Source organism: Rattus norvegicus, chromosome 1 (assembly GCF_036323735.1).
Source record: "Rattus norvegicus strain BN/NHsdMcwi chromosome 1, GRCr8, whole genome shotgun sequence".
NCBI lineage: Eukaryota > Metazoa > Chordata > Mammalia > Rodentia > Muridae > Rattus > Rattus norvegicus.
In genome coordinates this window covers 213611868-213637578 of record NC_086019.1, presented here as the reverse complement: position 1 = coordinate 213637578, position 25711 = coordinate 213611868, and the positions used below count along the sequence as shown (strand labels likewise).

Genomic DNA, 25711 nt, shown 5'->3' with positions numbered 1-25711 from the left:
ATCCTTTTGGATGGCCTGCATCACACTGATATTAAATTCATATTAAAATTATTAAAAATATTTTTTAAGGGCTGGAGAGATGGCTTAGCGGTTAAGAGCACCCAACTGCTCTTCCAGAGGTCCTGAGTTCAATTCCCAGCAACCACATGGTGGCTCACAACCATCTGTAAAGAGATCTGATGCCCTCTTCTGGTGTATCTGAAGACAGCTACGGTGTACTTAGATATATAATAAATAAAATTAAAAAAAATTTTTTAAAAAGCCTTACCACTATTAAGGGTAGGCTGCTGGAAAGTCTGTATTCCTGCTTATCACAGAGCAATTTACATCCCAGCGCCTGGTGTGGATGTGAGGCTCCTGGACCACCAGAGTCCTCTAAAGGACAGGGTAAGGGAGGCTGGAGGGAACCATTGAGGTTTCATGAGAGCAGAAAGGTTCTAGCTGGGGAACAGAGGCCCTGACATGTCACTGCTTGGGCAGATTTAAGGCCAGTAGGTTTGGAAATAAGTCCTATTTGAGGGTAGGAAAGACTGAAAAGGTTTCACTGCTGGCGGTAAGCAGTACCACTCAGAGCAGATTGAAGATGCAGCCAATGGACGCCTGGGGGTAGGGTAGAGAACTTTTTGTGGCGTAACCCCAGCTCTGTTCTTCCCTCATTTCCTGTGGTAACAAAAGCTAGGGCCCTGTGGAGCGTGCTGGCAGTGTGCTTCCTGTACCCAGAAACAGCCCGCCCTAGGGAGGGACTAGCACAACTTTCATGATAAGGCCACCATAGGCTGACTTCTGAAGGAAGGAACTGAGCAGCACAAGGCCAGCCCGGGCCAGGGTAACAGGTGTTCCACTGCCATCTGCAGCTGCAGCCCTTTGCAGGCTAGGTAAGTGAAAGACGGGGCAGACTCACTTGTCCCCTGCTGCGCCATTCTGTACACAGCAGCCACACTTGGCACCACCCTAGAGGCTTTTGTGGGTTAGAATACTTTCTGTGAGCTGTGGGCCAGGACTTGGCATAGGTGGGCTTGGCAGAGTAGGAGAGTTGACCTGTTCTGGTATTCAGCAGGGTGCTTCTACAGTGACTACTGGGCCTTGCTGTTCCCGCCTGTGGAACCTGAGTTGGCTGGACGTAGGCCCTAAGGAACTCTCTTCAGCCTAAATACTTAGGATAGTGAGAGGGTCTTCCATTGACTGGATCACAATAGCTCTCTGTAACATGCCCCCAAAGCCTGCCCACTTACCGAGGGTACCATAGGGCTCCTGCTTATTTGTTGGCAGCCCACCAAGTCCCAGTGTCTACTCACCCTGTCTCAGCAGAAGCAGCTGCAGTCATGGCGGGGATGAAGACAGCCTCCGGAGACTATATCGACTCTTCCTGGGAGCTGAGGGTGTTTGTGGGCGAGGAAGACCCTGAGGCTCAGTCTGTCACACTCCGAGTCACAGGGGAGTCCCACATTGGTGGGGTGCTTCTGAAGATCGTGGAGGAGATCAGTGAGTCCCTATGACCCTATATATCCAGTTTGGTACACAGGCAGTCATGACAGCTCTCCCTGGCCCTTCTGGGCCATTCTTGCCTTTCACTCATGATAACCTTGTCACAATGACTCAGGCAACAGCTTAATTGTTTGGTTCCAAAAAAGATATTTCTTCAACTTCCCCTCTTCATACTTCCTCCAGCTCCTTCTGGTTTTGTCTAGTCTCTAAGAGATAGACAACATGATGGTCCCCAGTACATCTTGCCTGTGCTGGGGCCTATTATGTTCCTGAGGTCTGAGGGATGGCTAGGAGGTTCCTAGGGACATGGGGCCTACCCTTCTAAATTTTCTCCCCAGCAAACCACTCCAGCAGGCTGCTGACAGTGGGTGAAAGGCCCTGCCCCCACAGGAAGTTACGGCAGAGTAGGCTGGGGTGATATCAGTCACCCAGAAGGCCTCATGGGGCTTCTCATCAACCTTACCAGCAGAGGATGAGAGCTATCACTTCCTGGGAGGATGGCAGGAAAGCCCGATAGTCAGAGCCGGAAGACAACTTCCCACCATGAGCTCCTGATAGCCAGAGACGGAAGGCGTCCCACCATGAGCTCCTGATAGCCAGAGACAGAAGGCCTCTCACCAGGAGCTTGGATCCTAGGTCTCTGGAATTGGTACAGGGATAGGAGGCAGGCTCCTTAGGCCTAGCTAACTCTCTGTGTGCATGCAGTTCAAGACAGGGACCAGAGTGACTGGGCAGAACAAGCCCAACACGGCCAAATAACAGGGCTGAGGCAGAGAAGGGAACTGCCAGAAGCAGAGCCCAAAGAGTCAGTGAAAGCAGAAGTGGGAAGCAGGGTTAGTCCCTCAGAAATTAGATGTCAGACGAAGCTGGAGACTTGACATGGGTCAGGACAGAAGGGTTTGAGATGGTAGTGAGTCTAGGGTAAGAACACACAGCCAGTTAGATCTCACCATGTACCACTGCTGGGCTCCTCAGGCCAAGTCACTTCAGTTCCAGGATTATCTCCAGCCTTCCACCCCCAGGCAGTAGTGGACCTTCCTCGTAGTAGCATGCTGCTGAGAGCTTCCTAGGGGACCTGACAGGAAGAACAGATTCCCAGAGAGGTCTCTACAATAAGGAAAACCTAGCCTTGATGCCAAGGACCTGAGGAGGCTTTGAAATATGGCCTCTGGACAATAAAGACACCTGGTTTGTGACAAGATGGAAAGGCAGCCCTGGTGGTACCCTGACAGTCTGGGAGGCCTTGAGGCCTTCTTGAGGGACTAGGTGTTTCCCTTGGAAACAAAGGGCAGGGCTATGCTAAGGCAGACTTTTGCAGGACCCTTGTCTGAAGGAGAGGCAGGCTGTAGCCAGGGAGACCCAAGCAGAACAACCCATCATCTGGGAGAGAGATGATGAAGGCTCCAGAAGCCAAACAAATAGGACAGAGAAAGGTGGATTTACACATGATGTTGACATCAACACAAGGTGGAAATAGAAGTACAGCGTGGTGCTGGAGTCTCAGAGTCCTTGGTGGATGGATGATCTGGGGAGGAAGGGCTCTCTGTCCAGCCCCAGTGGGCTTCACACAACACTTGGAAGGTGGGGCTAGTCCTGCTGCATTTAGTGGTCCAGCACTGGCAACGTGGCCAGGTGAACAGGAGTCTGGAATGAAGGAAGCAATGGATATGCCCCTTAGGGTGGAGAGGTTCATGTCATACAGATCCTATCAGAAGATATCGTTTGATGCCATAGCACAGGAGACTCCAACCCCCAGAAGAGGACATGGCTGAGGAGAGAGAGGTTCCAGACTAAATCCCTGGGAAAGAGAGAAGGGGTAGATGGGGCAGTCTCTTGAAGAGAACAAAGCCACAGTAAAGGCTGTTAAGTGTGAGACAGTCCCAACCCTAGTGAATGTGCATCCAACATCACAAAACCTGCTCAAGCTTAAAAACTAAAAGCAAAAGGCCAAGAGGAAGCCAGATGGAGCAGTGCACACCTTTAATTCCCAGCACTCAAGAGGCAGAGGCAGGTGGATCTCCGTGAGTTCCAGGCCAGCCTGATCTACAAAGGAAGTCCAGGGCTATTTCTTACACAGAGAAATTCTGTCTTGAAAAAAAACAAAAACAAACAACTCAGTGGGAGGTCCAAAGAAAAGCCTAGAAACGTGGCTGGTGGAGGGCAGGCTTGTCTAACATACACAAAGCCCTGGGTTTGATCTTCAGCACGGGATACATCAACCAGGCATATATACCTGTAAGCCCAGCATTTGGGAGCTGGAAACAGGAGGAACAATAGATCAGGGTTGTCCTCAGCTACACAGCCATTTCTTTTTCTTTTTTTTTTCTTTTTTTTTGGGGGCTGGGGACCGAACCCAGGACCTTGCGCTTCCTAGGCAAGCACTCTACCACTGAGCCAAATCCCCTACACAGCCATTTCAAACCCTGTCTGAAAACACAACTAAACAAGAACCTAGAAGCCAAAAGATTGGGTCTCTGCAAAATCCAGGAGGCTGTGTGCCCAGCGTAGCTTTCTGCCCCATTTGTTTCTGTATTCACACTTCTTTATTGGAGGATGAGACATCATCCTGTGTCATCCATTGTTATGACCCCAATTTCTGGCTAGATGGCAAATGACATATTCACATTTCTAACTGAATGGTTCTCTTACGTATCAAAATTACACGGCCCTTCACATGTACCAGACATTGGTTAGCAGTCATGAGTCAGGGTGATTGTTATTATCTTACAAGCTAGAAAGCTGCAGCTAAAAAAAAAAAAAAAAAAAAAAAAAGGTTGGGGATTTAGCTCAGTGGTAGAGCGCTTGCCTAGCAAAGCGTAAGGCCCTGGGTTCGGTCCCCAGCTAGAAAGGTTAAGCACCTTGACCAGAGTAGGAACTTGTTGAAGGCCCTGAAGACCTGCAGGCATTCAAACTGGGTGTCGTGATCCACACCTTTAATCCTAGCACAAGAGAGGCAGATGCAGGTGGATCTCTGAGTTTGAAGCCAGCCTGGTCTACAGGACAAGTTCCAACACAGCCAGGGCTATATAGAGCAATACTGTCCCAAAAACAAAAAGAAAAAGACAAAGACAGACAGACATGTACAGACAAAGGGCACTGAATCAAGCATTCCTTAAGACACACAGGGCTGTAAAGATAAACTAAGTATATGAGTTGAGGTCATTGGCTTGGGGTTCCTATATCCTGGGTTGGGGTCTCCCCTGGGGAATGATATGACAATTTAGCCCAGAACGACCAGCAGGAGTCAGCTAGCAAATAGTTGCCCCAGCATCACTTTGGAGCCAACCCAACCTGGCCTCTGTGGCATCAGTGCCAGGACAGAAACAAAGAACGCTTGGCAGGGCCTTTGAAGGCCAACGGGCACCTTGGGTCCTCACAGATCGCAAGCAGGACTGGTCTGACCATGCCATTTGGTGGGAGCAGAAGAAACAGTGGCTGCTACAGACACACTGGACTCTGGACAAGTACGGGATTCTGGCAGATGCCCGCCTCTTCTTTGGGCCACAGCACCGACCTGTGATCCTGCGACTGCCCAATAGGCGGGTGCTGCGCCTCCGTGCCAGCTTCTCCAAGCCCCTCTTCCAGACTGTGGCTGCCATCTGCCGCCTCCTCAGTGAGTAGCTGGGGCCTCTCCCCTTGCCCAGGCTCAGCCACATAACCTCCTCCTTGCCATAGCCTGTTCTCCAGTTTACCACAGGGCTGTGACCTCCCCAAGGTGTCTATGTGGGAAGATAGGAAGGTGAACTAGCAGACCCTCGATCTTACTCCCTTCAGGTATCAGGCACCCAGAGGAGCTCTCTCTGCTGCGCGCTCCAGAAAAGAAGGAGAAGAAGAAGAAAGAGAAGGAGCCTGAGGAAGAGGTGCATGACCTGACAAGGGTTGTTCTAGCCGGCGGTGAGTGAGGATGGCTCGCCTGGGCTGGGGCCAGGACAGAGTGAGGCATATGAGGTCAGGTCCACGACCAGGCCTGATGAAATCCAACCTCCCTGCAGGTGTGGCCCCCACCTTATTCCGAGGCATGCCAGCACACTTCTCGGACAGCGCCCAGACCGAGGCCTGTTACCACATGCTGAGCCGGCCACAGCCAGCACCTGACCCTCTCCTGCTCCAGCGCCTGCCGAGGCCCAGCTCCCTGCTTGACAAGACCCAACTCCACAGCAGGTGCGTGACCCACACCCAGTCCACCCCACCCAAGGCCTAGCTTCCAGGCCCTTCTCTGTACCCTGATCTGCTTCTGCCATTCCCAGGTGGCTGGATTCATCTCGGTGCCTCATGCAGCAAGGTATCAAGGCTGGGGACGTGCTTTGGCTGCGATTTAAGTACTACAGCTTTTTCGACCTGGACCCCAAGGTGAGCCAGGTTCTAGAACTAGAGGGTCTAGCTCTATTATATATATAGTAGCGGTTAGCTGCTATAGAGGTCAGCTTATCTGACCCTATGTTCATCTGTGCCTCTTAATGCTGATCCTATCAGTGCACCACAGGGCCGCCGATGCCAAGGCAGATGGAGACAAGCCTCAGTTCTGGTTTCTTTAGGACCTGTCTGCTTGGGGTTCATGGCAGAGACCCATAGAGACACCCAGAGACGGTGGGTGCTGGGAGTGTGGGTCTCTGGTGTGGAGACAGAGGCTGAACCTACAGAGCCCAGAAGGTAGAGAAAGAGCCTTGCAGGGTGGCTTGTGTGCCTTTCCTAGGCCTCCCCATCTATTTTCCCCTTCACAACATTGCCATCGAAGTTTCTGCTTCCACCAACTGCCCAGGGCCCCACAGGCTCCTTTCTCCTGTGGCCCATCACTGGAAACATGCACACACTAGTCTGCAGAGCACTCAGTCCCAAGCTGTCCACAGAGTCCCTCAACACTCTCTCCTGAGCACTCCCTGGTGCCTTCTACCCACACCCATGCAGGAAAGGACACCTGCTGCCCATGCAGCCTGTCCCATGGTTCCATCCCACCTACACTTTGTTTTGGGAATAAGGATCAAACCTAGGATTTCCTATATGCAAGACCCAGGTCCTTTGAATTATTTCAATATTATTTTGTGTAGGTGTGTTTGCTCTGGATGTAGTATGTCTGCATAGCATTTGTACCTGGTATCCATGGAGAGCAGAAAGGGTCAGATCCCCTGGAACTGGAGGGTTTGGAACCAGGATGTGGGTGCTGGAAAGTGGACCTCGGTGCTCTGGAAGAACAGCGAGTAATTTTAACTACTGAGCCATCTCTCCGCCCCAATTTTTTTTTTTTTTAATTTGAAGTAGGGTCTTTGTAAGTTATCTAGGTTGTGGAGCCTGGCCTTGAACTCATTCTGTAGCCCTGCCAGGCCTTGAATTTTCAGTCTTCCTGCCTAGCCCCTCCTGTGGCTGGGATTACAGGCCTGCACCTTTCTTGTTCATTTGGGCATGGGCACTTCCCATGCCACTTCCTCTGGAATTATCTTTCTCTCACAGCTTCTGTGCTTCTGGGCTCAGGATGTGAGCCTCTCTTCCTGCAGCAGTGCCCAGGCTCTTTAGCTTCCCTTTCTCCCCTCCCCTGCTGTCTAGTGTATGTACATGAGGGCAGAGGTCATTGTCAGGTGCCTTCTATCAGTGTCACAGCACCTAGAACCCATAGTTCAGCTGGCCTGGTGGCTAGCAAGGCCCAAGGTTCTGCCCATCTCTGCCTTGGGTGCTAAAATTATAGGCTGTTTACATGGGTGCTGGGGATATGAACTCTGTTCCTTTTGCTTCCACAACAAATATTCTACAACTGAGCCATCTCCCCAGTCCCTTCTTCTTTTTAAAAATCATATTTCTTGGGGCTGGGGATTTAGCTCAGTGGTAGAGCGCTTACCTAGGAAGCGCAAGGCCCTGGGTTCGGTCCCCAGCTCCGAAAAAAAGAACCAAAAAAAAAAATCATATTTCTTTATCGATGTGTGTGTGTGTGTGTGTGTGTGTGTGTGTGTGTGTTTTCCTATGTGCTACACACAGTGCATGTGTGGAGGTCAGTGGACCCCCTGCAGGAGTTGGTTCCTCCTCCAGCTGTGTGAATCCCAGGGATTAAACTCAGGTTGCCAAGCTTGGTAACAAAGTGCCCTGACCCACTGAACTAACTTGCTCATCTTTTTAATAAATTGAATTTTATTAACTCATTTATATGATCAGTAAATCTTTATGGCACAAACTTTAGTCACTCAGTACATGTAATAAAATGCGTGATAGTCAAACCAAGGTAATAGATATTTTAAATATTTCTACTTTTGTTTACATATTTATATGATTTCTATATAATATTTATATTTCTAGATTAATTTTTACTTTATGTGTTTTTGTGTTTTTGCCTGCATATATGTCTGTCACCAAGTGTTTGTCTGGTGTACATGAAGTCCAGAAAAGAACAATGGATTTTCTGGCACTGGAGTTACAAACAGTTGTGAGCTGCCACGTGGGTGCTGGGAACTGAACCCAGCCTCTCCAGAGCACAGCCAGGGCTCTTCCTGCAGAGCTCGCTCTAGCCCTGAGCCTCTGAAGATTCTTTAAACCATTATTACCATGCTCAGAGGAATCAGAAATACTTTCTCCTCTCTAGTTTTTGGTGTTTCTTCCTTCTTTAGAAAGGAGTATATTGGGGTTGGGGATTTAGCTCAGTGGTAGAGTGCTTGCCTAGCAAGTGCAAGGCCCTGACAAGGCCCTGAGTTCAGTCCCCAGCTCCAAAAAAAAAAAAAAAGAAAGAAAGAAAGAAAAAAAAAAAAGAAAGGAGTATATTTAAAAATTTTTTATTATGTACTTATTTTAAAATTACTTTTTTTTTCCCAGAGCTGAGAACCGAACCCAGGGCCTTGCGCTTGCTAGGCAAGCGCTCTACCACTGAGCTAAATCCCTAACCCCCAAAATTACTTAATTTTGTGTGAGCCCATGTGTGTACATGTTAAGACAAGCATGTAGAAGTCCCAGCCCAGCCCCTAGGAGTCGGTTCACATGTGTGCAGAGACAAGCATGTGGAGGTCCGAGGACAGTGCTGGGAGTCAGTTCTCACCTCCCACCTCGCTGAGGCAGGGTCTCTTGTTTCTGTTGCTACATGTGTACTCCAGGCTCACTGGCCCTCAAGCTTCCAGGCCTGTTTCTGTCTCCTGTCTGCCTATGAGAGCACTGGCATTACAGATTGGGTCACCACGCATAGCCTTCCCACATGGGTCCTGGACAGCAAACCTGGGCATCAGGCTTGTGTGGCTCCTGTTTTCAACCTGTCAAGCCACTTCCCAAGTCCAAGTCACTTTGTCACTCAGGGCCAATCCTACTGCCTCTGCTTTCTGAATGCTGAGTTGATGGCTATTTGTAAAATAGTTCTTTAATTATCTGTCTTGGTTTTATTCCCTGATGCTGAATTAAATACTCTGAAAAAGGCAACTCCAAAAGGGGGGGGGGGTTATTCTAGCTCAAGCGCAAAGCGCCATCCATCAGTTAAGGGGCTCAGGGTAGGAGCTTGAGGCAGTGGGTCACATCACACCCACAGCTAGTAGTGAGCAATGAAGGGATGCCCCTGTGCTCAGCTCCATAGTAGGGGATCTTCCTACATCAGTTAACATCATTTCCACACACATGCCCAGAGGCCCATCTCCTGGGTGCTTCTAGTATAGTCAGTTTGACAACACTGACCATCACAGCATTATAAAATCTTGTGTACAGGGCTGGGGGTGGATCCCAGAGGTAGAATAGCTGCCTGGCCTGTGTAAGACCCTGGGGTGATCCACAGGAGTAAACAGATCGAGTACAGAAGTCTTTGTTTGGGGATGGAGTTAACGTCCTAAGAAACTAGTCTGGCCCCTCCAAAGTTTGCTACTAACCTCAGTGAGGTCTGCTACAACTGCAGTCCTAGTGTAGACTCTGACTGGGGCAGCAGCAGCAGTCTCATGCCTGTGTGCTGTGAGGCTTTGGTTCTCCACCTCCTGAGGGCTCTGCCTGCTGTCGCTGCCTCTGCTATTCCTCCTGAGCCTCTGCTAGTCTCCAGCTCAGTCTACTACTGCCTCCCAGGGACTTGGTTGCCCCTGCTTCTCCACTACACTTGCCTGGTCTCTGAGGGAGCAGGCAGCTCTGTGCAGAGCTCCCACCCAAGACGGAACTATGCTTTCTCCATCCCCACACGTCTCTTAGCACTAGCAGCAAAGCCATTGTCTGCTTCACCCCTCCTTACCCCAGACTCCTATGCTCTGGAAAGGGTAGATTTGAACAATGCAGGGTTTTATTTTAATATTTACTTTCTGTCTTATTTATCTATTTATTTAAAAGACTTATTTGTTTGTTTTTTAAAGAATTATTTATTAATTATATATAAGCATATTTATTTATTATATATAAATATATATTTATTTATTATATATAAGTAGCTGTCTTCAGACACCAGAAGAGGGCATCAGATCTCATTACAGATGGCTGTGAGCCACCATGTGGTTGCTGGGAATTGAACTCAGGACCTTTGGAAGAGCAGACAGTGCTCTTAACCACTGAGCGGTCTCTCCATCCCCCTGTTTGTTTTTTGCAAGTACACTGTTGCTGTCTTCAGACACACCAGAAGAGGGTATCAGATTCCATTACAGATGGTTGTGAGCCACCATGTGGTTGCTGGGAATTGAACTCATAAAGAACAGCAGACAGTGCTCTTAACCTGTAAGCCGTCTCCGCAGCCCCTTTTATTTATTTCTTGTGTGTTAATGTTTTGCCTGTATGTACACCTGTATGAGAGTGTCGGGTTCCCTGGAACTGGAGTTACAGACAGTTGTGAGTTACTATGTGGGTGCTGGAAATTGAACCTGGGTTCTTTAGAAGAGCAGTCAGTTCTCTTAACCATTGGGCCATTTCTCTGGCCCCATATTTGTCTTATAGCCATAGGATTTCTACAGAGCCTGCTGTCCTGGAACTCGAACTCACTTACCGTCTAGGTTGTCCCCAAACTAGAAGTAGTCCTGCAGCTTTAGCCTCCCAAGTGCTGAGCTGACAGGCAGGCACCACACTTTCTGTTGTGTGTGCTGGAGCCGGGGCCAGAACCTATGTACGCTGGCAAGTTCTCTGCCATTCTGCTAAGCTCCAGCCTATAACTTAGCTTCTGAATGATGAAGTTCTCGCTCCCTATCTTTTTCTCTACCTTCCTTCCTGCCTGCCCTCCTGCCTTCCTTCTCTCCTGCCTCCAGTGGAGTCTCACTTGTTACCTATGAGAGTCTTGAACTTAGACCAAAGTCATCCTCCTGCCTCAGTCTCTTGGAGAGCTGGGATTTCTGTGTGTGCGCCTGAGCTCAGACTCCTATTCTATGAACTTGCAGTTTCGCACAACAGCTACTGGTTGTCAGAAAGACGAAGACTCAGCTGTCCTGGCCTCCCCCTCTTCCCTTCCACACAGCACACATCTCTAAGAGTCTTACTAATCTAGTTGTGTTTATAGTGGTTGGTGAAAACAACATGGCCATATCTACAAATAGCAGCATGTAAACAGAGTTCTCAGCAGAGCCACAATAGCTGCATTCACATTTCCTTTCATGGTCAAATTTCTTTGGAGCCGATAGGCAACATATGTGTTGTCATGCATTGAACCCAGGGTTCACCACTGAGCTCTACTTACACACAAAGTTAACTTTCCATAGTGATAAGAGATGCTGCAAAGGACTACTGGGACATACCCCGTGTATTGTGACCTGCTGCTGGGGTTTGCTCAGGAGATCCTAACCCAGGCCTTCCTCCCAGTACCCAGCACAGTACCACTTTCAGAGCAGGTGAGCAAAATCAGGCCTGGTGGTGGAATCCTAGCAACATGAGAGGCTGAAGCTAACTAGCAATAATAATAGATAGTCGTTACTATCATATACATGCATATATATATATATATATATATATATATATATATATCATCAGTGGGGTCAAACAATTTTTTCAATATCTGTGGAGGTGGGACTGAAGATGTACCAGGTGGTCCTGGCCTGGGAAGATGTAGGTGTGTGTGTGTATGTGTGTATGTGTGTGTGTGTGTGTGTGTGTGTGTGTGTGTGTGTGTGTGTGTGTGTGTGAGAGAGAGAGAGAGAGAGAGAAACTCACTGTGTAGTCCTGGATAGTCTGTAACTTGCTATGTAGACCAGGCTAACTTTGAATTCACAGAACTCCTCCTACCTCTGTTTTCTGAGTTTGAATTCTGGCATTAAAGGAGTACAGTACCACACCATGTGGCATGCCTTTAGTCCCAGCACTTGAAAGGCAGAAACAGGTGGATCTCTGTGAGTTTTAAAGCCATCCTGGACTAAATAGTGAGTTCTAGGCCAACCAGAGCTGCATAGTGAGACCTTGTCTCAAAAGCAGCAGTAGCAGCATGGTCTCTGTACTCCAGGCTGTTCTCGAACTCACTATGTCACTCAGGTTGATCTGGAACTTGTGATGATCCTCCTGCCTCAACCTCCCAAATTATGGGATTGCAGGGATAAGCCACCATACCTCACTAGTTCTAACTCACCCACCCTGAATTATCAGTCTGTGGTTGGCTGACTCAAGGTCTGGAGCCCACAGATGTGAGGCTGAGTGTACAGCTCGGGACACTATTCATATATTTTGGAAGAGAAAAGAGGGGACTCAGAGCACATAGACTTGGCTGAAATAGGACCTCCTCCATTAACAGCAAAAGACAGTTTTGGTGGCCCCAGGCTCAGCAGCACTTGGCACTTGGCACTTGGTTTCTTTTACAGCACAGTCACCATCCTATCCCACAGCATCACTGTGTAATTTGCATACCACAAGCTCCACCAATCTTGAACAGTTCCGTTTTGGTCATTATTGTACATGGTGTACAACCCCCATCACATCCAGTTTAAACCAGTTTTGCTGTTGGAGAGAATTCTCTAGCACCTATTTCTAGTTTTCTGTCCTCAACACCCACACCCGAGAACCAACAGCCTGACTTTCCCTGTGACCTTGACTCACACTTCCCCAGTGACTAATGGAGTCTGGTTCTTTTTTAGCGATCAGCCCCTTAGATAGCCTCTCTGCCCCATTTCTGCTGATACCCTTGGCAGCGTCCGTACTATCTTTCTTACTAATTCTGTGATGTATTCTGTGCACTTTGCATTACTTGTCAGAGAGAGAGAGAAAGAGTTGCTGAATCTACTTCTCCACTCTGTGTCGCCTTAAATTCACTTGCATTTTAACAGGGTTTCTCTGTGTAGCCCTAAATATCCTGGAACTCACGCAATAGACCACCCTGCCTCTGCTGGGATTAGACACATGCGCCACCACACCCCACTTGCATTTGATTCTCTTAAGGTTTTTTTTTTTTAAGATTTATTTATTTTACATATGTGAGTATACTATATATACTATCTATCACTGTCTTCAGACACACCAGAAGAGGGCATCAGATCCCATTACAGATGGTTGTGAGCCACCATGTGGTTGCTGGGAATTGAACTCAGGACCTCTGGAAGAGCAGTCAGTGCTCTTAACCCCTGAGCCATCTCTTCAGCCCCTTGATTCTCTTAAGGTTTGAGAAACCATTCAGTTCTGCCTTTGTGGTTTTGTGTGTATGACAGTCTTACGTAGCCCAGGCTGACCTCAGTTGCAGATGTCGATCCTCCTGCTTCCCCTTCCAAAGTATTGGATTATGAGCAAGCACACTAGGCTCAGGTTCCTGCAACACTGGAAATGGAACCAAGGGCTTTGCTCATCCAAGGATGCCTCTGTTCTCTTTACGTGTGTGTGTGTGTGTGTGTGTGTGTGTGTGTGTGTGTGTGTGCGCGCGCGCGCGTGTGTTGTTAACTATTCTTTTTCTTTCATTAATTTATTTACTTATTCATTCACTTTACATCCTGATTGTAGCCCCTCCTTCTTGTCCCCTCTTTTCAAGTGGGCTCCCCAAGAACTGAACAGGGAAGGTGGGGCTGACACTGATTCTATTGGCTGCCTGTGGAGTCTGTTCCCCTGAGACGTCTTGTCTTGCCTCAGTGGGAGAGGATGTGCCTAGTCCTTCAGTGACTTGATATCCTGGGGGGCCCACTTGAGTGGAGGGGCCCTTCTCATTGCTCTCAGGCCTGGGGGGCCTCTGAGTGTTCCTGCCCTTGACTCTAGAGTCTTTTCACTCTTTCCCTTTGGTGGCCCATTGTCACCTTGAGGGACTCTGCCCTGCAGGTCACTTCCAGGAGTGCTTTCCTGTGGCCTGTGTGAGTTACCCCTGGGGAAACTGTTCTACTCTGGGAGCACCTCATTCAGGGCGGTCTTCCTCCTCACTTGTCTGTCCTCAGCAGGAGGCTGGCCTGTAGCTTATGGCACGGTACAAGTTTGTAGAGAGCTGCGGTGGCTGCCTAGGCAGCAGGCAGGTCAGCATGGTAGAGATGGGGTCTATTGCCCACGTGGCTAAGCGTGGCTATCCAGGACAGACGCCATCAGAGTAGCTGAACCTCCCCATCTCCTGCTGCTCCAGACAGACCCGGTACGGCTGACCCAGCTGTATGAGCAGGCACGCTGGGATTTACTGACAGAGGAAATCGACTGTACTGAGGAGGAGATGATGGTGTTTGCTGCCCTACAGGTGCCTGGGGCTGGGGGTGATGGGGTACAGGGTCAAAAGGCCTCCTAGAAGTGAGTCTATTTCCAAAGAAATCCCTCTGACTTCTCTCCTCCCCCAGGGTAGTTCTTCATGGGTGCTCTGTGGGACAGATGGGCCTCAGACTCAGCTCTAACTGACTATGTGTCCCTAGTACCATATCAACAAAGTGACTCTGAGTGGGGATGTGGGTGAGCTGGCCTCTGGGGACCCGGGGCTGGATGACCTGGATGCAGCCTTGAACAACCTGGAGGTGAAGCTGAAGGGGTCAGCACCCTCAGACATGCTGGTGAGGAGGGGCTTGGGCCTGGGAATAGGGTAGGGGTAAGGGCCAGGAAGGGGACTCCAAGGCTCCCTCTGACTTGTCTCCTCCCCCAGGATAGCCTCACCACCATCCCAGAACTCAAGGACCATCTCCGAATCTTCCGGTTAAGTGTAGGCCTACCTAGAGAGAGTGGAGGAGGGGGAAGGCAGGGAGGCCATGGCTCACAAGCTTCTGGCTCTCCCCAGGCCCCGGAAGCTGACCTTGAAGGGCTACCGCCAGCACTGGGTGATATTCAAGGACACCACACTGTCCTACTATAAGAGCCAAGATGAAGCACCGGGGGACCCTATCCAGCAGCTCAACCTCAAGGGTAAAGGGATTCCGGTAGCAACTGCTCTCAACCTGTTTCCTCCTCGGTCGTGGGTGGGCACTATCTACCCTGAGGAAGCTGTAGGTGGTGAGGCTGGCTTTCAGACAGGCGCCTTTTACAGAGCCACCTCCTTTTTCTTGCAGGCTGTGAAGTGGTCCCTGATGTCAATGTCTCTGGCCAGAAGTTCTGCATCAAACTCCTGGTACCCTCACCAGAGGGCATGAGTGAGATCTACTTGAGATGCCAGGATGTGAGCAGGCTGGACCAAGGGGGGAACAGGAACAGGGGTGAGGGGTAGGACTGAAATTGCTCTCTGGGTAAAAGTAAACAGGGCCAGCGCTTACTCAGCACCCTCTCTGTCCTTGCTCCAGGAACAGCAGTATGCACAGTGGATGGCTGCCTGCCGGCTTGCCTCCAAGGGCCGCACCATGGCGGACAGCAGCTATGCCAGTGAGGTGCAGGCCATTCTGGCCTTCCTCAGCCTGCAGCGGGCAGGCGGTACCAACGGAGGCTCAGGGAACAAACCCCAGGGTCTTGAAGCCTCTGCTGAGGGCCTTAACCCCTACGGCCTTGTGGCTCCCCGATTCCAGCGAAAGTTCAAGGCCAAGCAGGTGCCTGAGGGAGTGTGGGGATGGGAGCCACCACCACATTTTCCTAGCCACCCTTGACCCCTGGACCTCTAACAGAAGGCTCTTCCTTAGGAAATCCTGTATCTGCTCCTTCCTAATCCTGCCATGTCCCAGGCTCCTCTCTGGAAGGGTTCCAGGTCCATTGTAGGACCTGCTTCAGTCACATCTGCATTTTGGTGGCACCACAATGGCTGCTTTCTCTTGTTCCAGGCCCAGTATACTGTGTCTTCTGTCAGCAGGGCAGACAGGTGGGGGGATCTCAGGGACTTTGGTAGGGGGAAACCCTGTTAATCCCTTACTGATATGGCCCTACAGCTCACCCCCCGGATCCTGGAAGCTCACCAGAATGTGGCCCAACTCTCGCTGACCGAGGCCCAGCTGCGCTTCATCCAGGCCTGGCAATCCCTGCCTGATTTTGGCATCTCCTATGTGATAGTCAGGTAGGGTCCAGTCCTGCCAAGGACTCTCTGCCCGCACTTACTCCCAGATGTGTGTGCTCATAGACCAAGTAGGCCCGGGCACACAGCTCAGTGACTCCCTTCCCTCGTGGGTACCTCTCCCTGGGGACTCTGTAAATTCTCCAATGTGCACTGGAACAGATATAGCCAAGACACAGAGCCCTTGCCAGGCAAGCAGAAGACCCAGGGATTGTCCCAGCTCTGTTCTGGATCCTTCCCTCTCTGCGCCTTGGCCCACTGTCCTGCAAAATAGCTCCCATGAGAAGGTGTTTTAGGGAGGCCCCTGAGAACGCAGTTCCCAAGTCTGCAGAGTGATGAGTGGCCTGGTTGATGATGACATATACATAAGCAATGATCGCTTGGAGACATGAACTATTTGCTTAATATTGCCAAATGCTATTCTGATGCCCACCTCCTTGGATGTCTTTGTGTATTTGAGGGGAACCGTCGGTGTTTTTCTCAGGGGCTCCCCAACTTGTTTCCCTTTTTTTTTTAAACATTTATTTATTTATATGTCATACAGCTTTCTGCCTGCATGTATGCCTGCAGGCCAGAAAAGGGCACCAGACCTGACTATAGGTGGTTGTGAGCCACCATGTGGTTGCTGGGAATTGAACTCAGGACCTCTGGAAGAGCAGACAGTGCTCTTAACCTCTGAGCCATCTCTCTAGCCCCCTTGTTTCCCTTTTTAAAGATTTAGTTCTGCCAGCAGGTGGTGGTGCACGCCTTAAATCCCAGGGAGGCAGAGGCAGGCGAATCTCTGAGTTTGAGGTCAGCCTGGTCTACAGAGTGAGTTTCAGGACAGCTGGGAACACACAGAGAAATCATTTTGGAAAACAAACAAAAACAAGCGAACAAAAACAAACAACAGTTTATTTTTTGGTGTATTTTTTTATTGTTTAGTGTGTGAATGTTTTACCTGCGTATGTATGTATATGTATGTCCTGTGGTGCCTACAGAGGCTAGAAGCAGTACCAGATCCCCTGGAACTGGAGTTATAACCAAACCTGGGCCTTCAGCAAGCGTTTTTTAATAGCTGAGCTATCTCTCTGGCTCCTCTATTTTACATGTCCAGTGCATTTATCGTGTGTGTGTGAACATGTGGAGGTCAGAGAGCAACTTACAGGAGCCTGGTTCTCTCCTTCTACCATCTGGTTCCTGGGACAAACTCAGGTCTTCAGGCTTAAAGGTGGCTGAGTCATCTTAATTGCTGGTCCTATTTTTTTCTTTTTTTTTTTTTTTTCTGGAGCTGGGGACCGAACCCAGGGCTTTGCGCTTCCTAGGCAAGCGCTCTACCACTGAGTTAAATCCCCAACCCCCTATTTTTTCTTTATTCTTATTTGTATATGAGTGTGTGTGTGTGTCTGTGCACCTTGTGTGTCCATGGTGCCCTTGGAGGCCAGAAGGCGTTGGAGACCCCTATTGTGAGCTGACATGGGGGTGCTGGAAACGTAACTGGATCCTCTGCAAGAGCAGCCAGTGTTCTTACTGCTGAGCCATCTCTCCACACCCACACCCATATTTTTTCTTAATGCTCTTATTTTAATTTTTTGATTTATTCATTTATTCTATGTTAAGTACACTGTAGCTGTCTTCAGACACAGTGGAAGAGGGCATCAGATCTCACTACAGATGGTTGCGAGCCACCATGTGGTTGCTGGGAATTGAACTCAGGACCTCTAGAAGAGCAGTCGGTGCTCTTAACCTCCGAGCCATCTCTCCAGCCCCTACCTTGTTTGAGATAAGAGTTCTGATACTATGTATTCCAGGCTGGCTGGCCTGCAATCTCTGCCTTCCATTTTGCTGTAGGCACACTATGATGCATTAGATTTGGAAGGGTTCTGTATTTTCACACATGAAAGGGCTTTATCCACTGAGAAATCTCTCCTCCCAACTTGTCTACCCTGTTTTTGAGACCATTATCTCCTATTGGCCTGGAATTCACACGGTAGGGTTGGCTGGCCGGCTAATAGACCCCAGGGGTCAGAAGCACGCACTCCTGGGGTCTAAAGGAACACACTGGGCCTTTGTAAGTGCAAGGCAAGTGCTTTATTCACTTAGGCGCGTCCCAGCGCTTCCCGTTTTAGAGACAGAGCTTCTTTCGCCATGTATGGAGTCCGATGTGAAATCCTGCCTCAGCCCCTTTGCTGGGATGACAGACCTACAGTACCATGCCTGGCTAGCATAAGCCCAGAAATAATGCCATTTTTTTTTCAACGTAGGAGCTTAAGACTAAGAAGCTGACTGCCTCAGGCTGAGCAGCGGCAGAGCAGAGGGCCCTGCAGCAATAGACACATGGGGTGGGTTCCAGGGCCGTTACAGTGTAGCTTTCACTCATGTTCTTTCTCCCTGGAAATCAGGTTCAAGGGCAGCAGGAAGGATGAGATTCTGGGCATCGCCAACAACCGACTGATCCGAATTGATCTGGCCGTGGGTGACGTGGTCAAGACCTGGCGCTTCAGCAACATGCGGCAATGGAACGTCAACTGGGACATACGGCAGGTAGGCCAGGAAGGGCAGGGGCAGGTAACCAGCTCAGACCCAACCAGGGCAGGCCAGAGGCTGCTGCTTGCTGCCCCACCCCACTGGACCTGTGACAACCCACTTGCAGGTGGCCATTGAGTTCGATGAACATATCAATGTGGCCTTCAGCTGTGTGTCTGCTAGCTGCCGCATCGTGCACGAGTACATCGGGGGCTACATTTTCCTGTCCACTCGAGAGCGGGCCCGAGGGGAGGAGCTGGACGAGGATCTGTTCCTACAGCTTACTGGAGGGCATGAGGCCTTCTAAAGACAGCCCCTGCTCTACCCACACCCTCCAGGGACTCTCCCATGGCCACGCCCACCTGAACTCTCCCAGCATGCACCCTGCTGGGCACCCTCACTTGTCCTCAGGTAGGCCAGGGCCCTCACTGGGGTAGATGCTACCACCACCCAGCCTAGGGACGATGGGCCCTGAGCCACACGAAGCCCCTCCTCTTGCCCTATTGGCACAAGCTCACACCCTTGACCTATATGTAGTCTCTAAGCACATGATGAATGCCAAATATGGATAAGGAACAGGAAATCCTGGTTTGAAGCTGGACTTTCTTTTTGCGTGTTTCAGGTTTTTTTTAATAAATAAATATTTTATTATTGGATCTTTCTTCTTCCTCCTCTGGAGCTGTGCTTGGGGCCACTCTGAGACTCTGTCTCTTTATCACCAGTCAAGGAGAGAGGCTTTCCTGAGGTAGAGACAAAAGTTGTTGAGAGAGAGAAATGTTTGCCTAAGGTGGGGAGCTTTCAAAGAGTTTGAGGGCAGAAGGGCACAGGCTTCAGGACCCAGAGTGGGTGGTGGTTTGGTTCTCACGGGTAGGTCGCAGCTGCAGGGCCTCCTTGAAGTACTTGGGAAGCAGGAAACCGTCCGCATTCCCTGGAGTCAGGATCACTCCGTTGACAGAGCAGAAGAAAGGGATTCCATCTGCTCACAGACAGAGCTGGAGATGTGACTGGTGTCCCTCTCTGACAGACTTGGGAGAGCCCTGCAGGGTCCACACTTACCTGTGAGGGCTAGGGCTCCATTGATGAACACTGCCACTTCACAATTTGGACGAATGCCTGCAGGGACAACTAGAATGGGGCCCTCTGGTGGGGTGGGGAGGTACTGCCCCATGTAAGGCTATGTGGTGACTGCACCCTTGGTGGGGACCTGAGAGGACAGAATAGGTGATGGGGACACTGACCACTGATGACACCAGAGTCCCCAGGCAACCCCGAGGCTAAGTGGATGTGTGTCCTTCCTTGGCGTGACAGGCCATTCAGTAGAATAGATGGCCAGTGCTTCCAGAATGTACCATGGACTAGTGTCGAGGGCAGGGCTTGTGGTGTCTCCAGGGGCATCAGTTCCAACTCAGGGACCTGCAAATAAGTGTGTGAATGGGCAGCAGTGAGACCCCTTTCATGAACTGGAGCCCCACCTGACTTCCCACCTGCCCCTTGGCACCCACTTGTAGGGAGTGACCCTGATTGGCCCTGATGAGGGGCCCAGTGCTGGGCTCGCCTGGCTGCAGGGTAAACCGCTGCTTTTCATTGGTGTCCACCACGAGCTGCACATCCTCAATTGAGAAGCTGTGGAACTGGGGCAGCTGCAGGAGGGCTTGCAGGGGCACAAAGCCATCTGAGGGTAGCCAGGTGGGGGTATGCTCAGGAGACAGGGCTGTTGTTAACAGGGAGCCACAGGCAGCTGGGCAAAGGCTAGGCCTGGGAGAGCACACAAGCTTCCTTTCAGTGACTTTCAGGAAGGTTTTCCATTTTGGGTCTCCAGTTGTTTGTTTTCTTCCCAGACTAGACAGAGAGATCTCTCTGTGTAGCCCTGGCTGTCCTGAAACTTGCTCTGTAGACCAGGCTGACCTCAAACTCAGAAACGGATTTTTTTTTAAAATTCATTTATTTTATATAAGTATACTGTAGCTGTCTACAGATACACCAGAAGAGGACATCGGATCTCTTTACAGATGGTTGTGAGCCACCATGTGGTTGCTGGGAATTGAACTCAGGACCTCTGGAAGAGTAGTCGGGTGCTCTTAACCGCTGAGCCATCTCTCCAGCCCAGACCTCAAACTCAGAGATTGGTCTGTTTCTGCCTCCTGAGTGCTGGGATTAAAGGTGTGTGACACCACCATCACCTAGCGCTTGTTTGTTTGTTTGTTTGTTTTCTGTGCTGGGGATGGAAGCCAGGGCTTTGCACCAGCTAGGAGGGAGCTCTACCAAGGAGATGCATTTCTACTCCTGGTCTCATTTTATTTAACTTACACACGAAGGTGACCAGCCTCATGGTGGCATATTGGAAGAGCCATAAGCCTAGCACTTGGAAGGTGAAGGCAAAAGAATCAAGAGTTCAAGGTAACACCAGCTTAGGGTGCATGACAGCTTGTCTCAAAAATGAGGCTTTATAGATGGTGCCACAATGTGGAGCACTGGCTGTTCTTCCTAAGAACCTGGGGTTGGTTCCCAGCACTCACATGGCAGTGCCCAACCACCTGCAATTCCCGTTCTACTGGATGCGATGCTCTCTTCTGGCCTCCACAAGAACCGTATGGATGTGGTGCAGGCAAAACACTCATGCACATAAAAAAATGAAATAAAAAGACACTCCAAAAGAAAACAGAACAGTGGGGCTGGAGAGATGGCTCAGCGGTTAAGAGCCCCGACTGCTCTTCCAGAGGTCCTGAGTTCAATTCCCAGCAACCACATGGTGGCTCACAACCATCTGTAAAGAGATCCGATGCCCTCTTCTGGTGTATCTGAAGACAGCTACAGTGTACTTATATATATATAATAAATTAATAAATCTTTAAAAAAGAAAAGAAAAGAAAACAGAACAGTGTATCTGCTTCAGGGAGAGTAACATAGCAAGCACTAAGTATCTGACCCAGAGTGGCCATTCAATAAACATCGGTTGCTTCAGTGTGCCCCTCTGTCCATCCCTGGGAAGTGTTTATTGGGCCAGTTGCCTGAAAGGGACATCATGAAGCGGAACCTAGATAGGTACTTCTCTTCTAGGGAATATGAAAGAGGTGCTGGACCTTATTTTTCCTGTACATTTGGAGGGTGTGTCTATTCTGCCTTCCTCTTGGGGTAATGCTAAGAGTTAAAGTTGCTTCCTGGGCTCCCACCATTCCTCCCAGCCTCCAGCGTGCTTACTTACCAGCTCGCATGGGAAGTCCCAGCTTCAAGGCCCCGTGGCGAAGGGCATAGGACAGAGCCTTAGACAGCTGCACATTTCTGTCCTGAAAGAGTCCAGTGACGTCTGGGTTTCAGTAGCCAGCCCTGAATGTCCTACTGCAAAGGCAGGCCAGAACAGCTCCTAGGGTGCTGCAGTCTACCCCACCAAGAAGCTAAGGCTCAGAGGGTCTCTCCCATGTCCTCTCCTTGTGGGCAAGGTGGAAAGGTATGCACCTGTTCCCGCGGTCTATGAGTCCTTCTACCTTCCTGCCTCCTTCCTCCGGGGGCGTTCATGACCAAGACCTGTAGGGAGCAGGGAGGTGGGTTCTCCACCAAGAAAGTTACAAAAACTCAGGATAAGAACCACACTGCTCATCCCACCCTAGTACACAAGGGAACTTGAGGCCCAGCGGGCGAGACTTGCTCAAGGTCACACAGGCAGCCTCGAGGCTCGAGGGATCCGGAACAAACCCAATGTCCTGAAATCAGATCGCAGCACTGCCCCGGGGGACCGGGCTGGCGTGCGGATTGACACGGAGAAGAGCCAGGCCGCCGTAGATCCGACGCGCTCAACTGCGGAGGGCGGGCCCCGCCCCTGGACACGGACTGGCCAATGGGAAGCCACGAAAGAAAGAGGCAGGTACTTCCGCTTGGGGAAAGGGGTGTACTCTGGGGGCCGGGCCAGCCCCTGAATTCCGAGATCAAGCTTCCAGACCCTGAGAGTAGATCAAGTGTGTCCAGGTTGGAGATACGACTCCTGGGTTTGGGGGTCTTGAGCCTTTTGGGGACCCAGTGCTGCTGGGTGGTAGGGTTGCCAGAGGCTTTAGGGGTTTGGGGCAGCAGGATTCCAGGGCGCTTGCTGAGCTCAATACTCTTGCTGGAATGATGCTCGCAATCTGTGGTCAGGGATCTGCAAAAGGGCTGGGGAGCACTGAGGAGCTCTGTGGAAGAGAGGGTCAGCTCGTTTCCTAGAGTGACAGGCTGGCCATTTGTATCTTCTGCCAGAGCTGTCCTGTCAGACTATGGACCCTGAGGTGTCCCTGATGCTGCTGTGCCCTCCTGGGGGACTGTCCCAGGAGCAGGTATCGGTGGAGCTGAGCCCAGCTCATGACCGTCGTCCATTGCCTGAAGGAGACAAGACCATCACTGCCATCTGGGAGACCCGGCTACAGGCCCAACCTTGGATCTTTGATGCGCCCAAGTTCCGCCTTCACTCAGCCACACTGGCGTCCAGCTCACCTGAGCCACAGCTGCTCCTGCACCTAGGTCTAACTTCCTACCGGGACTTCCTGGGCACCAACTGGTCCAGCTCAGCTTCCTGGCTGCGACAGCAGGGAGCAACAGATTGGGGTGACAAGCAGGCCTATCTGGCAGACCCACTGGGGGTGGGTGCCGCATTGGTCACAGCTGATGACTTCCTTGTCTTCCTGCGCCGCTCTCAGCAGGTAGCAGAAGCACCTGGACTGGTGGATGTGCCCGGTGGGCACCCTGAACCTCAGGTACAAGGGCTCAAAGTCCAAGCACTCCTGGTTCTGGTTTCATGTTCTCGTAAAGGGAAAACCAGCTTGGTATTTCTGAGCCTGCCGTCTCCCATGATGCATGCTCTGTTAGAGGGCTGTCCAGGAGAATGTGTGGGCCCAGCTGAGCACAGCCCATGACTCTTCACTACTGGGAGGAGACAGGGTGCTCGCAGCCTTCTGGGAGACCCAGCCATAGTGTAAGCTGTAACCTATGGAAGCTAGGGGACATGGGAGGGGAGACTGAAGGGAAGATGATTTTTCTTACCCAATCCATGCAATTCTTCCTAGCTAGGCTTCTGATTGCTTTATTTGGAACAGGTGGGCCTGGGTTAGGGCTTGCCAAGGCTCTCACACTGAATCTGTCCTAGGCCTCCATGGCCAGCAAGAGAAAAGCAGTGTGGGAAGTAGATGAAGTCTGAGCCTAAGTTTTCCACAGGCCCTGTGCTCTGGCAGCATCCCCCAGCACGAGGACCTCCCTGGGGAACTGGTGGTACGAGAACTCTTCTCCAGTGTCCTTCAGGAGGTCTGTGATGAGGTGAGTGACAAGGGCCCCAGACAGCATGGAGGGTATGGGTGAGAGGGTACAATTTGCTAGAAATCCACAGTGAGTCTACATCACCCTAGCTGGCCTGGCGTTGAGGAAGAGTGTGGCGTTAAAGCTGGGCCCATGATTCCTTGGTGCTCAGGTCTTTCTCCCTACAGTGGAGACAATGGAAAATGTCAGGTCTGCACCCTCGCTTGCTGAAAAAGCAATGAGTGAAGAGTGTTACTAAGTCAGCTCCACTCAGGTAAAAGGACTTCCCTGGATAATTCCTTCTATTTCTCATCTGTAAAATGAACATTCCTCTGGGGGAAAATGAACGCAGCCAGAACCTGTATCCTGTGTTATGGGGTACTTGACCAACAAAACAAAAATGCAGGGGTCAGAAGCCTTGAGGATGGGGACACACTCACACTCACTGAGGATAGGGATACACTCACACTCACTGAGGATAGGGGATACACTCACACTCACTGAGGAGAGGGGACACACTCACTGAGGAGAGGGGATACACTCACACTCACTGAGGAGAGGGGACACACTCACACTCACTGAGGAGAGGGGACACACTCACACTCACTGAGGAGAGGGGATGCACTCACACTGAGGAGAGGGGACACACTGAGGAGAGGGGATGCACTCACACTGAAGAGAGGGGACGCACTCACACTCACTGAGGATGGGGACACACACTCACTGAGGAGAGGGGACACACACTCACTAAGGAGAGGGGATATACTCACTCACTGGGGATAGGGGATATACTCATTGAGGATACACTCACACTCACTGAGGATAGGGGATACACTCAGTTTAGCTGGTGGATAGTTTGCCTCGCACAGGGGTTCTCAGCCTTCCTAATGCTATGATCCTTTAATGCAGTTCCTCATGTTGTATGACCCCCAGCTGTAAGATTTCCATTGCTACTTCATAACCGTCATTTTGCTACTGTTACACATCATAATGTAAATATCTGTGTTTTCCAATGTTCTTAGACAACTCTTGTGAGAAGGTCATTTGACCTCCTACCCCAAGGGGCCACAACCCACAGGTTGAGAAGCACTGGCTTAACCTGTACCCACCTGGGGTTTGTACCATGGGAACTAGGTACTGTGATGTACACCTATAATCCCAGCATTCAGGAGGTAGAGGCAGAAGGATCAGAAATTCAAAGGTATCTTTGCTAAATATTGAGTTGTAAGATAGCCTGGGCTACACAAGACCCCGTCTCAAGAAAAACAAACAGAAACACCAAACCAAACCAACCAACCTACCAACCAGGCTATTGAGAAGTTGGTCTGACGGGTAGGACTCCCTGCCACAGGTGAACCTGCCACTGCACACCTTGAGCCAGCCACTGTTGTTGGGCATCGCTTGCAATGAGACCAGCGCGGGCAGAGCCAGTGCAGAGTTCTATGTCCAGTGAGTGGGTTCTCGGGTACAGGATCCTGGGTGAGATGGGTAGGGGAGGAGTGGGCTTAAGGCAACTGGAGTTTTGCAGGGGTCCTATAAGGTCTGGATATCCAGCAAACCAACCTCATGTTCTTGTTTAGGTGTAGCCTGACTTCAGAGGAGGTCAGGAATTATTATCTGAGTGGAGGACCTGAGGCCAACGAGTCTACAGGAATCATCTTTGTGGAGACACAGGTGTGGAGTCGAGGCCTTCTAGGTGGTCAGGTTATGGGAGTAAGGATATCTAGGTGAGGTGGAGGACTCCCGGGTCTCCCAGAGTTTCCAGAGACACAAACCTTTGCTCCTACCTACGGGAAAGCCCAGGAACACAGACAGTACCGGAGTACTAAGGTTTGGCAATTCTGGGCACAGTCCCTGTAGGAAGGGAAGACTGATGTCTGGGTCTCATTGATTTCCCACAGAGGGTACAGAGACTGCAGGAGACGGAGATGTGGGCACAACTCTGCCCCTCGGCCAAAGGCGCCATCCTCCTCTACAATCGCCATCCTCCTCTACAGTCAGGTGCTGGGAAATCCCACCTGAGTCATCCTAGCGTCCCAGCCCTGTCGCTACAGCTCTGAAGACAATAAAAGACTTTATTCTTGTATTCCGTTGGCTTCCGCTGCTTTTCTGGGAGTCTGGGATCCTCTAAGAGGACCCGGGATGGGTGAGAGGGGCTGAGCACAGAAAAGGAACAAAGCAAAAAGCCCCATGGTGTGACCTCAGGTTTCCCACTTGGCTGGTGAA

The 25711-nt window shown here is 50.6% G+C and overlaps 3 protein-coding genes across 14 annotated transcripts; 2 read left to right on the top strand and 1 right to left on the bottom strand.

Moving 5' to 3' along the window:
• Positions 1–689: 689 nt before the first annotated feature.
• Fermt3 (FERM domain containing kindlin 3) lies at positions 690–18888 on the top strand. 3 transcript variants are annotated; one of them, XM_006230811.5, is made up of 15 exons: positions 695–875; positions 1309–1482; positions 4865–5098; positions 5260–5379; positions 5478–5646; positions 5733–5835; positions 13904–14011; positions 14181–14315; positions 14405–14454; positions 14537–14661; positions 14805–14911; positions 15033–15272; positions 15606–15730; positions 18109–18250; positions 18360–18888. In XM_006230811.5, the coding sequence occupies exons 2-15, from the start codon at positions 1323–1325 to the stop codon at positions 18537–18539; spliced, it is 1998 nt and encodes a 665-aa protein (XP_006230873.1). In that variant the 5' UTR covers positions 695–875; positions 1309–1322; the 3' UTR covers positions 18540–18888.
• Trpt1 (tRNA phosphotransferase 1) lies at positions 17077–22076 on the bottom strand. 4 transcript variants are annotated; one of them, XM_006230761.5, is made up of 8 exons: positions 21923–22040; positions 21686–21754; positions 21435–21516; positions 19735–19904; positions 19471–19645; positions 19289–19345; positions 19098–19208; positions 18835–18972 (listed from the first exon to the last, which is right to left on the bottom strand). In XM_006230761.5, the coding sequence occupies exons 2-8, from the start codon at positions 21743–21745 to the stop codon at positions 18881–18883; spliced, it is 747 nt and encodes a 248-aa protein (XP_006230823.1). In that variant the 5' UTR covers positions 21746–21754; positions 21923–22040; the 3' UTR covers positions 18835–18880. The 4 variants fall into 4 exon arrangements, with proteins under 4 accessions (NP_001099801.1, XP_006230823.1, XP_063142955.1 ...); NM_001106331.1 differs by having other exon boundaries at positions 17077–18972; positions 21686–22076; XM_063286885.1 differs by lacking the exon at positions 21923–22040 and having other exon boundaries at positions 19735–19987; positions 21686–21741.
• Nudt22 (nudix hydrolase 22) lies at positions 21953–25571 on the top strand. 7 transcript variants are annotated; one of them, XM_006230760.5, is made up of 6 exons: positions 21953–22091; positions 22457–22950; positions 23408–23506; positions 24837–24934; positions 25066–25159; positions 25387–25571. In XM_006230760.5, the coding sequence occupies exons 2-6, from the start codon at positions 22474–22476 to the stop codon at positions 25543–25545; spliced, it is 927 nt and encodes a 308-aa protein (XP_006230822.1). In that variant the 5' UTR covers positions 21953–22091; positions 22457–22473; the 3' UTR covers positions 25546–25571.
• Positions 25572–25711: the final 140 nt, after the last annotated feature.